Source organism: Polistes dominula, unplaced genomic scaffold (genome assembly GCF_049000335.1).
Source record: "Polistes dominula isolate Pdom_NZ unplaced genomic scaffold, Pdom_raw_medaka contig_26, whole genome shotgun sequence".
Taxonomy (NCBI): Eukaryota; Metazoa; Arthropoda; class Insecta; order Hymenoptera; family Vespidae; genus Polistes; species Polistes dominula.
In genome coordinates, this window is record NW_028300939.1 from 783,056 (window position 1) to 797,725 (window position 14,670).

Sequence of the window (14,670 nt, forward strand, 5' to 3'; positions counted from 1 at the left end):
TATTCATGGTGCATCACATAATAATATATAAATCAATGTTGTGTTAGTTCAAAATCGAAACATTGAGACACTCGTCACTGTGTATGTTTTTTTTTTTAACTATTCTTTGTAAGCATTATTAGCACAGATGACCTAATTCATTTTATTTTTATTCACGAAGATAAGTAGATGTGTTTTTAATTATTCTCAACATTTATTTTATTTTATTTAAAAATACGTACTCTTTCAAAAACTTTATCCTTTTCGTAATTTGAATTACTTTGATCCAATTTTTATCATCGTCGCAGGTGATTTCTGATATCACACATTATTTCTTCATTACAGTAAACCTGTAAATGAAAATAATCATATAATAATTGTTCATAATAATGTATAAATCAATTAAAATTATAATATTAATTATGTTAATTAACCAACCTTGATAAGAATAAATCGAATTACAATTTCTTCAAACAGCAACTGCTATAATCTGCAACCATAGATAATTATAATAAGTTATCGTCAAACAAATAGAAATAATGCTATTTATTTATTTCATATAATATATTTATATTCTCGAGAGAATAATAATTTTATAGAAATAATTAATCACGATAATAGCTAACGATAAAACTTCAATGATTTTTCATATTTTTTTTTAGATATTATATTAAAATGTATGACTCAAATAATAAAAAAAAAAATAATTATCATCTAGATATCAGTGTGATTATAATATATTTATATTAAAATAGTTTTATAGATTTGATAAAGTATGTTTTTGGACTATTTTTCATTAGTAGATGGACAGCATCATAAATATTAAATATTTAATGAATAATTTCATCGTTGTCATCGATAAACGTCCTAATTAATTAATTAATTATTATTATTATTATAAAATAAATTATAGAATATATTATTTCTAATTTTTCTTCATATAATTTGTGGCAAGTTTTAAATATCTTTTCTAACAGGATTTATAAAAATGTATAATATATATATACATTATATATTTTAAATATATATATATATATCATACATATGTATGGAGAATAATAAACTTTATGTATATATAAGGATTATTTTTCTAAAATCGTAATTTCGATATGACACCCCCATAAATTAATTAAATTAGACGATGTGTTGGTTTAATCGATTAATTCAGTCAAATATATTAAAGTAATAATCACATTCGTAAAGACACACACAGCCCAGAGATCACATTTATAAAACTCAGACAACCATTGTTTAAAGTATAAGTAAATATATAATAGATCGGTTATCTTGAGTAGAAAGAAACAAGTTTCCAGGCTGATGAAAAATCAGAAATTGTATTTTCAAATATTCGCTATATATTCTTTTTTTTTTTTTTTTTTTTTTTAAATATTATCATTTTTCTTAATCATAGAGTTTATAACAAAGTATAATATTTGTATCATTAGAATAACTTCAGTATTACAGTTTTAAAAATATAAATATAGTTTTTGTGTTGTAATTTTTCTCTCTTAATGGCAATGAATATTAATTAATTAATTAATTAATTATTATAATAACGATTAATAAATATAATATACACATATATTATTATGTATATTATATACAGAGATTTGTTTTACATTAAATCAAATGTAGCTTTTTCCTGTAAATAAAAGCGGAAAAAAGAAAAAAAATACAATTGATAAGATAAGAAGAAGTGATTTTTTTCTTTTACCACACACAACTATATTTTTATATTAATAATTTTAATTAATTTCCTTATTTATTATATTTATAGTTTTTTTTGTTTCTTTTTTGCCACAAACGTCTATTTCTTTTTCTTTTCTGATATAAAAAACATCCCACCCGAAATGTTAAAAATAAAAAATTATGTTTAATAACATTTGTTATCAAAATCTACTCACCTCGTGACAGTAGTTTCACATTGTGACTAGCAGTTTCAAGTAAGTAAGAAGCCTATCTTGTGAGTGCTGTCTGTCTGTCTCTTTCTTTCTTTCTTTCTTTCTTTCTTTCTCTCCTCCATTAAAAGAACTCTTCTTATTAATATTCTTTCAGTGTGTTTTTTTTTTTACACACTAATTGCATATGTAGAATTGTTGTAACTGTAATCGCAGGGCATCTGAATGCAGGGTTTTTTTTTTTTTTTTTTTTGTTATACTCTCTTTCTCTTTGAGAAACAAAGTAATCGTCTCTCGTTTTATTTTTTTGGTTTTTCTTTTTTTTTTTTTTTTTTTTTTAATTTTTTTTTCGTGAAAGATAAAATTTCACGAAAAAAGTATTCAAGAAGTTGTTTTTGATAATTAATTAAAAATTATACAATGATAACGTTGAATATTTTAATTAAACATTTTTACTTTTGTTTCTTAATATTTTGCTGTACTTTAAATTCTCTTATCTTTTCTTTTTCTTCTCCTCTACTTTTTATCATCAAAAGACAAAAATTGTTTTTTTTGTTTTATGTTTGTTGAAAATTTTTATCTTTTGAAGTTTTATTATTTACACACACACATAGTTTCTTTACTGAACAAGTTTTATTTTATCGCGTATTATTTTTATTTGTTTTTTTTTTTTTTTTTATTTTCTCTTTATCGCACACAATGTTTAAATATTTATGTATTTACAGGATTCAATTGATTGTTCCTTTTTACGTTGTGTCGTCAACAAATTACGTCAATTTACAAGAAATTGAATAATAATTAACTACGTAATTTCTATACTATTTGATAAATTATAATATATACAGTATATATTCCTGTATAACGCGGTCAATGATATTATTATTATTATGTATTTTATATATAAATTTATTTTATACGAGGATACAAATTGTTGTATTAAAGTAAATCAAAATGATTAATAATAACTATCGTAATGTTTACATCTTTTAAAAAACATGACAACAGATTAATTCATTATATTTGATTATTTAATAATAATTACTTATATTTTTTTTTAAGAATAAGTAGTAATTGTTTAAATAATCAAATATAAATAGATATAATTAGTTATAATAATCATAATGTTAATAAATCACACGTTATGCAGGATTTAATATTTTACTTTTTCGTCGATACTTCTTCCTAGATAGTATATAATAAAAATAAAAAAGAATAAACATAAAACAAAACAAAACAAAACAAAACAAAACAAAACAAAACAAAATTAAATTCAATATCGTGTTTCTAAAAAAAAAAAAAAAGAGGACATATAATAGCAATAAATTATATTAGAATTAATAGAACTTAACAAGTAAAGAATTGATATATGTATATTTAAATTCTTTTATAATTTACTATAAAAAAAAAAGGAAAATATAATATAAATTAAATAGAAATTATAAAGAAATATGCCTTGTACATAACATATGCATACATATATATATATATGTTGTCGTGGGTTGGATTATGTTAAAAAGATTTTCCTGGAAATATTAATGTTATGGTTTCTTTGGAAGAAGAAAAAAAAATTGATTAGATTATGAACTTTATCAGAGAATCTCGTTTGTATGATAAAAGTATAGTAGTAGTAGTAGTAGTAGTAGTCGTCATCATTTGTTAAGAACATTAATAAATAATTATATTAATATCCACAACAATGTTAAATCTAAATTAAAAAAAAAAGGAATAAGTAGAATCGTTTTTTCTTTAAACAAGTGTCTCATCACATTTACCATTAATTATCAAGATTAATTATTAATCGTTTAATTCGTGGTAAATATATCACAAATGTCCCTTCATTTTCTTGATAAGATAAACAAAAAATATTATGAATAATTATTTAAATAATTATTGAAGATAATACACACAACACAAAAATAATCTAGGAACGAGGAATATCAAATAAATTTTGAAATTTTCACGATATTTTTTCTCTTATCATTAATTAAATTATTTAAATATTATTAAATTATGAATCAACCAAATTTTCTAATTTGTAAAAATAAAAAATAAAAATAAAAAAAAATGAAATGTTATAATAAAGAAATCTAAGACTATGTAAACATTTATAAGGAAAAACCGCGTGTATTCTCTTGTACGATATCTAAATTGGTAGAAACACCACATAGAAATTATTTTTGTATGTATGTGTATACTTTTATTCATTAAATGATGGTTTTAAAGAGATGATGATTTTTGTTCTCATTTGTTTCATTATATTATAATTATTATTATTTTCATTTTTTCACAATGACTGAATAATTTTGTTTAACTTAATTTCGACGAAATCAAATCCGCCATTCACAAAAAGTACAATTAAATCTTAATTTATAATAATATAAGTATATTAATTTATTTCATAAATGGTTTTCATAAACAATTTGTTGTTGTTGTGTTTGTTTAAAATAGAAACTGACATTCACTTTTCCTGTTGATGGAATAATCAATCATATTTGGTTAATGGCAAATACATTTATATATAAATATATACTGTATTATGTATGTATATATATAAATGTATAATATCTATCTCATTATAGCTTTCTCACATAATTATTTCAAAGTATATAATATATATAATATGTTTTTATTTTTTTTTATTTTATTCATTTTATAGTTTTATATTTAATTTCAATCTTAATAAAACTTTTCCCTTAATGTTTCATTTGACTCTTTTTATTTTCTTAATTTTCAAAACACACATAGAAGTTTTAAAAATATTTAAAGAAGAAAGTAAACTCTTTATTTCGTTTCCTAAATTTTGTACTTTTAACGTAAAAGAGTTATTTCTTTCATCAACACGTTTTTAAAAATTTCGTTAAATAATATAACAAAAAGATATGATAAATTAATAATAAAGAATATTTTCTATTTAATCGTCGAATTATTATATTTTATATTTAATATATATATATATGTATATATGTATATGTTTCTGTACGATGTGATGCAAATGTTCTAATCATTATAAAAAGAAAAAAAATAAAGGGTTAGAGATAGAAAGATGATGTATGTGATAGAAGAGAATAGAAATGATGAAAATACCCTAGAGAGTACAGGAGTCAGCAACCTTTTGAGTTGGAAGAGTCAAAAATTACAATTTATAAAATGTTAGAGTTTTTAAAGAGCCCCTCAAAATTATTTCTTATTAACAATACATAATACTTGCTAAAATAAAGCTTTTTGATTAAAAAAAAAAAAAAAAAACTAATCTATTTATTCATCGGGGCCTAATCCTCAACGATTTTTAAAGAGCCGCAGGTTGCCGATCCCCTGGGCCCTAATAACACAAAATATTGAAAAATAAAAAACACACATGTATTCAATATTCCTCAATATTTAGTGCTATTAGGGTAGAGAAAAACACTGTTGATAAAAAAAAAAGAATATTAAAGCGAATACGAATTCGTACAACAAAAATGATGATCTGCATTATGTTAAAAAAAAAAAAAAATTAAAAAAGGAGAGAGAGAAATATGGAAGTTAGAAGATAGATAAAAAGAATATGGTTGACGTGCATATAGTAAAGTTAGATAATAGTATTAATAATCTAATAAGTAGTATAATAAAGTAATAATAAGTAGTAATAATAAAATCTTTTACTGGTATTAATTTCTTTTCATACTTTTTTTTCGCAACTTTGTAGTTGTAAGTTATATAATTATAGTTGTATTATTTTTTTGTTTTTTTTTTTTTTACTTTTTAAAGTGTTTTTTAATCTTTTTTTTGTTTGTTTTGTATGTTTTTTTTGTTTTTCCTTAATAATAAATCCTTTCAGTTCCTTAAAATGTTTGTCATACGTTTATGTTTTGTTTAATATCTCTAATAACGTCTCCTTTTATTAGGATAATCGTCTTGACGATTACGATCATTTCCTTGCCAGCGTCCACCTCCACCACTACCACCACGACCACCACCCATGTTACCCATATCTACTCTCATATCCATCAAATCCATGATTTGACCCCGATCATCGCTATAACCACCACCACGACTACCACGATCCATGTTATTGTATGCATCCATAAACGACTTTGGATCCTAACATTCGCATCGAATGTGATTTTTTTATATTTTTTTTATATATATATATAAACGTATATATATATAAAATAACGACGTAATAATAATAATAATAAATAACGTAATTAACAATTAATAATCGTAACACGCGCGGAATTAATTGTTTACGCGATAAATCCATAATTGGTCATTTTGTTGATTGATTTTGTTTTGTTAAAATGATGAAGTAGCATCCGTGAAAGTGTGTGAAGCCCCCACATTACGCAAACACACAAACACACACACACACACACATACGTTGATGATAGATATTCACCCCGTGGGATGTTTAAACGATTACAATACAATTGTAGATTTTTTTGTGGTTTGTTTCATGTGAGAGTTCAGATAAAACAGGACAAGAAGAATGTTTTTTTTTTTTTTTTGATGTAACCATAAATAGAGAGATTTATGGCACATAATTTTTTTCAAGTCGAGCATCCACATTGTTTGTTTGACAGCAGCGTACACAGGTCATCGTCACAATTTTCATCGTCAAATCACATAGAAAAGAAAGGGGAAAAAACAAATGTTAGATGTTGAGCTAGCGTGCTTATTTTTTTTTTTTTTTTTTTTTTTTTTTTTTATATAATAAGTAGCAGTAGTAGTTTGTATAGTAGCAGTAGTAGTAGTAGTAGTAATAATAAATAATAATATAGTATTATTTGTATATAAGCGTATTTGAATACGTGAGATTACATATCATTTTAGGATATGATTTTTTTTTAAGTACTCGTTTAAGTACGCATTTTTTTTCTCAAATTGTTTTCGTATTTTTTTTTTATTATTGTAAACATCGATTACTTAATCAGACCAAGCAAATGCCCAATGCAGACACGAAGATATTGAATTAGAATTTGTCCAGAAATTGTAACGTCATTTAATCGTCTTAGTCAATGTCATAAAAATGTATTTTAAACAAGAAGCCACAATAATGGCATGTGATATTATTAGAATTAGAGATTATGTTTGGACCTTTAGCTTCGAGTTTTTAGTAGAACACAGGTTTGTTCCCTAAATCGAAGAAAATAGGTTTCTAAATGTGATTGTAGGCATTTTTTTAAAATCATATTACTAGAAGATGTAGTATTATTTTCATTAGATTAAAGTATCACTTAGAAAAAGTAGATTATTTTGTGTTATGTTATACTTATAAAAACCTAAATTTCTTTTATTCATCCATTGGAAATGTTCATACGCGCTGAAAATAGTATAATAAATTATGCGTTATGTAATTATGAGATATTTCAGATAGATTAGATGTTTCTCATGTTCATTAATGATTAAGTAATTCAAGTGCTAAATCTAAAAGTATACTTTTAATTTTTTTGTTTATATATATATTATATATGTTTAGATTTGTATATAATTATAGTGTATAGATATATGTTACCCCAACATACTGAAAATAATTATTTTTTGATGTGTAGAGTCTGAACACGTTATGAGAAGCAAGGAGATTTGATCAAGATCTCCAAGCAAACTCTACGTACTGTTACAGACTCTAAAAATTGACTATCATTTAATTAAGAATTATTTTTTTAGGATTATATATGGTCTATAGGTATGTTTATAGATACACACACACATGTTTATGTAGAGAGATAGAGAGAGAGAGAGAGAGAGATAGATAGAGATAGAAATAAAAAGTTTGCCATAAAACCCGACAGAATATTGAGAAGTAAATTAGTATATAACTTATATATAGAATATATATTTTCTAAATATGTCTGATAAAATTGGGCACGTTGCTTGGTCAGCAAGTAATTTTACTATGGAACCTATAATTCATTTCAAAATTTATTTTTATGCATTTTTTAATATATTGAAAGACAAATCAAATATATAACTTCTATGTTAACTTTGTTCAATTAAATGAATATTATTGCATAGATATAATTATGTTGAAAAGTTCCATAGTATTGAGATATAAAACACCTAAATCTTAACTGAACTATAGAGAGAAAAAAAAAAAGAACAGAGTCTCCTGTCTGCAAGCATGTGGAGAGACCAAACGAAGCAAGTTTTTTCAATTTCAGTCCTTAAGTTTAAGATTTGAATTAAATATCGTCACGATTGAAGATAACAAATATTTTTTTCTTTCTTTTTTTGCAGAGCTACACAAGAGAAGATTCATCGTAGTATAATTATTACAACATCTTAAATATAATTTCAACAATTATGATTATTTTTTTGTTGTCACCCCAAATAAGAGTAAAAACATGCTCGTAGAAATCTTTTTGAAACAATTTTCACTTTCGGTTTTCCAATATTATTAATAATTTCTCCCAAAGAGAATGTGCATCGTTAAAATGCACACAGAAAATTTGTCCCCATACACATATCAAATGTGTTCATCACACAATTCGTGTGTTTTTTTTTCATCAGTAGAATAGACAAAAAAAACTTAGAAATATATTTCCTTGCCCTTTTTCCCAATTCCCTAAACGAACTAAAAAATTAGGATACATAATGAAGAAAAATACGACGAAGAAAAATATTTTTGATATTATCGACTTGTAGGAAAACTTGGACAACCCTAAAAACACATGTGGAGATGATAATCAAAATTCGAGATACAACATTCGCAAATTTTCAAAAATAGCGATGCTTCTCTAAAACTTTTTTCCCCCACACTTCAATTTTGTCATGAATTTAAAAAAATATATATATATGGAAGAGTTAAGAAGATATATAATATACATTATATGATAATAAAAATGAAGAATATTGGGTTCAATGTTATAATGCAAAGAATATGATTCAAATTATTGTCCTAATATATTCATTCAGTATTTCTATTAAGTATAGAAAGATGTATAGTTGCTGCTGTAACTTTGTTTTTTAAGTTAATATCCCCAGAATATTTCTTACTTTTTAAATAAATGTTATATAAATTCGTATATCTTTCGAGACACTCAATAAATAAATAAATAATTAATAATAATAATAACGAGATGTGTTTTCGTTTTTACATGCTCGTTGACTCCTCCACATGTTAATGTACCTTAAATATTATTACTTAACTAAATCAATTGATAAATATATTAAATCTGTATATATGTAGTATATAAAACTAAAAATTCATAGAAAATAAAATTACGATAAATATCTGGCAGTATTGCAGACATTAGAACTCTGTTTATGTCAGACAGCATGCTTCACGGAGGGATAATATTGGAATATACCACTAAAAAAAAATATATACTGGCAGATATATTGGCAGTGGCAATTTCCAAAACGACGAACTGCATTATATCTCATGCAATAACTAAAAATAATATTTAAAACAATAAAATAAAATATATAAAAAAAGACCTACGATTATTAATAATAATAAAATTAGTATAACGATGATAAAAATATTGACTAATTTTTTTGTAAAATAATTTTCGTCAGACTAGAAACAAAAATGTCAGAAGAAAAGAAGAAGAAGAAACTATATATATATATATATATACATATACATATATATGTTTCAAGATAGAAGTGTAAAGGGATATTATAGATTAAGAACTTATAAAACTAGAATAAAAAAGATCAAAGATACATTACCACTGGCATGCTGCTTCCACCTAGAAATAATAACAAATATTTTTAATAACTGTGTCCAATAATTATAATTTTAAGAAATGATAATATTCGATGATATATATGTTAAAAAACAATGTGTGTTTCTTTGTTATTTTTAATTGTGTTTAATGAATTATTTATGTGGGTGGGAAGAGATTAATGTAATTTAAATGATTGAAATTTGATTAATTTGAGTTTAAATATGAAATGAAAAACTTAGATTCTTTTTTTTAAATCTTCCTAATTTATAATGAAAAGGTAAAAACTTACCATCAGGTTGGCCATAACCGTCGCGATCACTATTACTAACGGAATCATAATTCTTTCCACCACCGAGGCCTCCACCGCCACCACCTCCTGCACCACCGCCTCTCATCGCTTGCTCCTTAAAAATAAAAAGAGAAGTACCCTAAGTATTGTTAAACATTACATTTTTATATAAAATTAAAAACAATTGTATTAATAATGGAGGATGATAATATGAAAACTAATTCACAGTAATTGTTTTGAAAATCTCACCTGCATGAACAAATTATTTTCTTGTTGTCGCCTATGCAATTCTTCTTCTTGTCTTCTGATACGTATTGCCATTTCTTCTTGTTGACGTCTCCTTAATTCTTCTTCTCGTGTTCTTTGTTCCTCAGCTTGTCTTTCTTTCATCTCCCATTCTCTCTTCTGTCTTTCCCTATCAGCTTCTCGCATACGTAATTCTATAAAATAATTAATTATGAAATACAAATGTATTATTACGAGCTTTAATAATAAAAAAATAACATACGTTCTCTTAATAACTCGGTTTCATGCTCATATCTTGCAAACTCCATTTGAGCTTCCAATTTTTCTTCTTCCATTGCCATTTCACGTTTCAATGCTTCTTCTTTTTGTTTGTACAATTCGTGTAATTGTTTCCATCTTGTACCATATTCATGTTCGAAGCTACCTATTTGAGCAAATCTTGGTCCAATTTCACGAGCTTTGAAAAATTCTGGATTCTTACGGGGTAAATTTTTGTCAGGATAACCATCGATATCGTCTTGTTGTTCAAAAGGTTCCACGACAACTGGTCGAAGAGAACTGAAATTATATTTAGGATTTTAAAATATATCAATTGGATGTGTAATTACTTAAAAAAAAAAAATAAAATAAAATAAATAAATAAATAAAATGAAGTAAGAAATAAATGTATTCCACTTTTTGGCACACAGTAACAAACAATATAAGTATACCATGGTTCCTATATATGTGGAATCTACTTTTCTATTCCCCTAGTAAATTTTTATGGCACTTGCTGATAAAATAAATAATTATCACAAGCGTGGCTTCGGGGCATTATAAACAATAGTATAAAATAATGAATAAAAAATAAACTTACGCAGTAAGAAAATAACATCCTTCTGTACACTTTCTTAAAGCAAGTTGAGCTGATGGTTTTCTACAATACTCAACGATACCTTCACCTGTTGACTTCCCTCTATCATCAACAATTACGATAGCACGTTCAATTTCTCCAAATACGCTGAATGCTCTTTCCAATAATTCATTTGAAATCCATGCAGTGAGATTCTTAACTTTGATTGTAGATGAATGAGGTGCAAATCGTACTTTAAGTGCACGTCCTTTACGCATTGTACCATCTAATTCATGTTTTGCTTTTTCAGCATTAACACGATAATCCTAACATATAAATTGATTTGATTAGAACATATTTAATTAAAATAATCATTAAAATATGTATGATTAACAAGATCATTTAAAAATTTGCAGCCAGATGTTTGTATCATAATTATATCAAACGGTAATTGTTATAATCATATTAAAAAATATAAATACACAACCTATACAAAAAATTTAAATAAGTTATTTTTACCATTCGAAGGAATGCAAAATTTTTTTCCTTGTTAACAAACAATTCAGATATTTCACCATACTGTGTAAACATCGTTTGTATTTCGTCTTCAGTAACATCATTAGTAAGGTTACCAATGTACAAACGATTACGTCCACTGAATTTCTTTTCGGCAGTTTCTTGTGGTGATAATTCATGTGTTGGACCACTTATGGCCATTATTCGTTCCATTAATCGATCCTGTAACAAAATTGTTTGTAAAATCTATGTTCACAAGATCTTATTTTTAATCGAAATATATTTTGTTTAACAACTTACATCTTGAGAACGATTGCCTATATTTCTATCTCCTCCGCCTCTGCCTCCACCACCGCCACCGCCGCCGCCACCACCACCACCTCGTCCACCACCTCCTCCTACTCCACCACCGCCACGCATACCACCTCCTCCACGGGGTCCCATACCACCTAATCCTCCCATTCCTCCCATATTTCCCATACCATCGGACATTGCATTATCCAAGCCACCTTCAATCATGGAGTCACTCATTTTTATCTGGAATATATATTTTTATTGAATTATTTATTTATTAAAATATATGTAATAATAATTTAATTTTATCTATTTAAATAACAAGATTTCTTTATTGTAAGATATAATTAATTTAATTTAAATAAGATATATTATATATTTGAAACACGTGCTACTAGAACTAAGTGGTGCTGCCACCTATAACCGCATCGCATCGGAATACAGCCATTTTAAAACACGTGTTACTGAATAGTGCTGCTATCTACGTCCTATAACAGCATCGCGTCGGTAATGCAACCATTTTGAGCCGTCCTTTTATGTACGATGACTAATGGCGTCTATAAAAGAGATCGATAACCCGACGCTGACGCTTCTTTTTTCCTTTTATTCAAATTTTAATATTTTAGGTACTTCAAAGAATTATATATAACTGAAAAGCATTTAAATAATATAGAAAAAAAGAAAGAAAAAAGATAAACCTATTAATAATATCGTACGAGTAAATGAAACAAAATGTTAGTTACTTTAGAGACGGTAGGTAATAGGGACAAAGATATGCATGAAACAAAGACTTTGGAAAATCCAAAAATAGTATATAAAATAGATATGTATAATTAATAGAAAAATATGTATTTTGAATAGAATTTTTCTGAAAACGAATCGATATGTGTATAGTTATAAAGAAAACTAAATTGAGTAACTTATGGAATGAAGATATGAATAGTAATGGAGGATTTATTGAAAAGCAGGAACAACCGCGTGGCTGGTAATAAGGTAGAAAATAGCGTACATATACATATCAAAAAATATATAAAAGAATAAAGATAAAAAATATGATTTTCTTACCGGTCCATCGTTTCTGAATCCACCAATTACAGGTAGTCGTCCACCAGAGAATCTTGTTCCTCCTTTTCTACCACGAGGTCCACGATTATTTCCGCCGCCGCCACCACCTCCTCCACCTCCACTTGCTCCTCCTCCTCCACCGCCTCCACCACTTCCTCCGCCACCTCCTCCACCACTTCCACCTCCGCCTTGAACATTCCTTTCTCTTGCATTATTTTCGTTCGTTTCGGATGATGGATTTAATACTTCTGGTTTAACGTTAGTTGTCTCGGTTCCCGCCATATTTTTTTAACGTCGTAATAATCTTTGAGGATGAGCAGAGGAAGGTAAGTTGGTTTCCAAAATTAACCTTCCTCCTTTTTTCTCACCTCCCTTGTCCTCTACTGCTATTTCTGCTGATGCTGATGCGTGCTTGTTATAATGGAGGAACTTCTTCTTGTTCTTCTTCTTCTTCTTCTTCTTCTTCTTCTAGCAGTCGTCCTCGTTGAAGTTGCGTGTACCAAGTTCGGCTGCCCGAGACCAAAGAGACATCCGCAACGATGTACAGAACCCACTAGACCATTTTATCCCCCACTCTTTGGCTATTAATTTAACCGGTGCAATGCATTCTGGGACAATTAGTTTTGTTGCATTCTGATAGGTTAGTAATCAAATGAATAAATGGTAAGGAATGTTATATGATTGGACGTTCACTTCAATGTTGCTACGGTAGCGTCACCTATAAACGTCTTTCAATATTACCAACTTTAGTCAGAAGTTACTATGAAGTTCTCTAGTTTAGTCTAGGTACACATCTAGTTACGTGTTCCTAAAGCTATCTTTTTTTTTACGTTGATTCCCATCTCGACATGACGTCATATTTAACGTCGGAATGACGATGTTCTCACTTTCATGCGTGTCGTCATAGTTTCACACAGACCTTGCATTTTTCTATTCTCTCTTCTTACTCGACATTGATTTATTCTTATCACCGAACATATATTATTCTTTCTCACTATTTTTCAACCAATTGTAATATTCTTCTAGTAATATGATCAATAGTCAACACGGGGTTATTTTAAACGTCATAAATAATCATTATAATTTTAATAACATTAATAATAATAATAATGATAATAAATAATTAAAGTATGGATCATTAATTATTTATAATTTTAATATTACTAGGAATAATGATTTAGAATGTTAGACGATAGTAATATTACATTCTATCCTTTTAGTAAGAAACTATAACTCATGGGAATTCCAAGCAACTTATTTAGGTTCTCTTGCAAAACTCGGCCGTGTGAATAATCAGGAAAGGTTTCTCCCTCTCTCTCTCTCTCTCTCTCTCTCTCTCTCTTACTCTCTCCTGAGAGAATTTGCACTCTTTAGGAGCGTCGATAAGCGAGAGAATTTTCTATATACATGATAAAAAGCATTCCTCAGAGAATAGGATTGAGAACTGTATACTGTTTTTTGTACAAATATATTTCATCATGATCGAACTAACATTTACTCCTCTCTCTCTCTCTCTCTCTCTCTCTTATTTATTTAAAAAAAAATACCAGAAAAGAAAATATCCGTGAACAAATCGTAGAAATTCATTAAACTGTTGCACCAACAGGACGAATTTCATTTAAGGACAAGCAGAATAAAGGATGGCGAGATAAATAAAAATAAAATAAAACATAAAAAAAAAAACACCAAAAATTAGCTTAATTATCGAACGAAATTAAAGAACGATAATGACGAAGTTTCGTGAGGGTAGAAGAATAGGGGGTTCTATGAGAAAATACGAAGAAGGGGATGGTAAAATATCTGAAGACAGGGGAGAGAGAGAGAAAGAGAGATAAAAAGGGAAAGGAAGAGAAAAAAGCAGACAGACAAAGATAGATAGATAGACAGATAAATAGA

The 14,670-nt window shown here is 26.9% G+C and overlaps 1 protein-coding gene across 4 annotated transcripts; it reads right to left on the minus strand.

Annotated features, from left to right (window-relative positions):
* Positions 1–221: 221 nt before the first annotated feature.
* Positions 222–13,338, minus strand: LOC107072361 (hrp65 protein). Of its 4 annotated transcripts, none has more exons than XM_089171444.1 (11): positions 12,775–13,338; positions 11,716–11,952; positions 11,419–11,637; positions 10,924–11,225; positions 10,330–10,625; positions 10,071–10,261; positions 9,822–9,933; positions 9,534–9,553; positions 1,884–5,957; positions 418–469; positions 222–329 (listed from the first exon to the last, which is right to left on the minus strand). In XM_089171444.1, exons 1-9 carry the CDS (start codon positions 13,054–13,056, stop codon positions 5,739–5,741), a joined length of 1,878 nt encoding a protein of 625 aa, XP_089027570.1. In that variant the 5' UTR covers positions 13,057–13,338; the 3' UTR covers positions 222–329; positions 418–469; positions 1,884–5,738. The 4 variants fall into 4 exon arrangements, with proteins under 4 accessions (XP_089027570.1, XP_089027571.1, XP_089027569.1 ...); XM_089171445.1 differs by having other exon boundaries at positions 1,884–5,948; positions 9,822–9,936; XM_089171443.1 differs by having other exon boundaries at positions 9,822–9,936.
* Positions 13,339–14,670: the final 1,332 nt, after the last annotated feature.

Excerpts from the sequence above, each read along its gene's own strand:
- LOC107072361 (XM_089171443.1), bottom strand. The coding sequence starts at position 13,056 with ATGGCGGGAACCGAGACAACTAACGTTAAACCAGAAGTATTAAATCCA. Across the intron at positions 9,937-10,070 it reads AAAATAATTTGTTCATGCAG|GAGCAAGCGATGAGAGGCGG; the intron begins GTGAGATTTTCA and ends TTTATTTTTAAG. Across the intron at positions 9,554-9,821 it reads CGGTTATGGCCAACCTGATG|GTGGAAGCAGCATGCCAGTG; the intron begins GTAAGTTTTTAC and ends TATTATTTCTAG.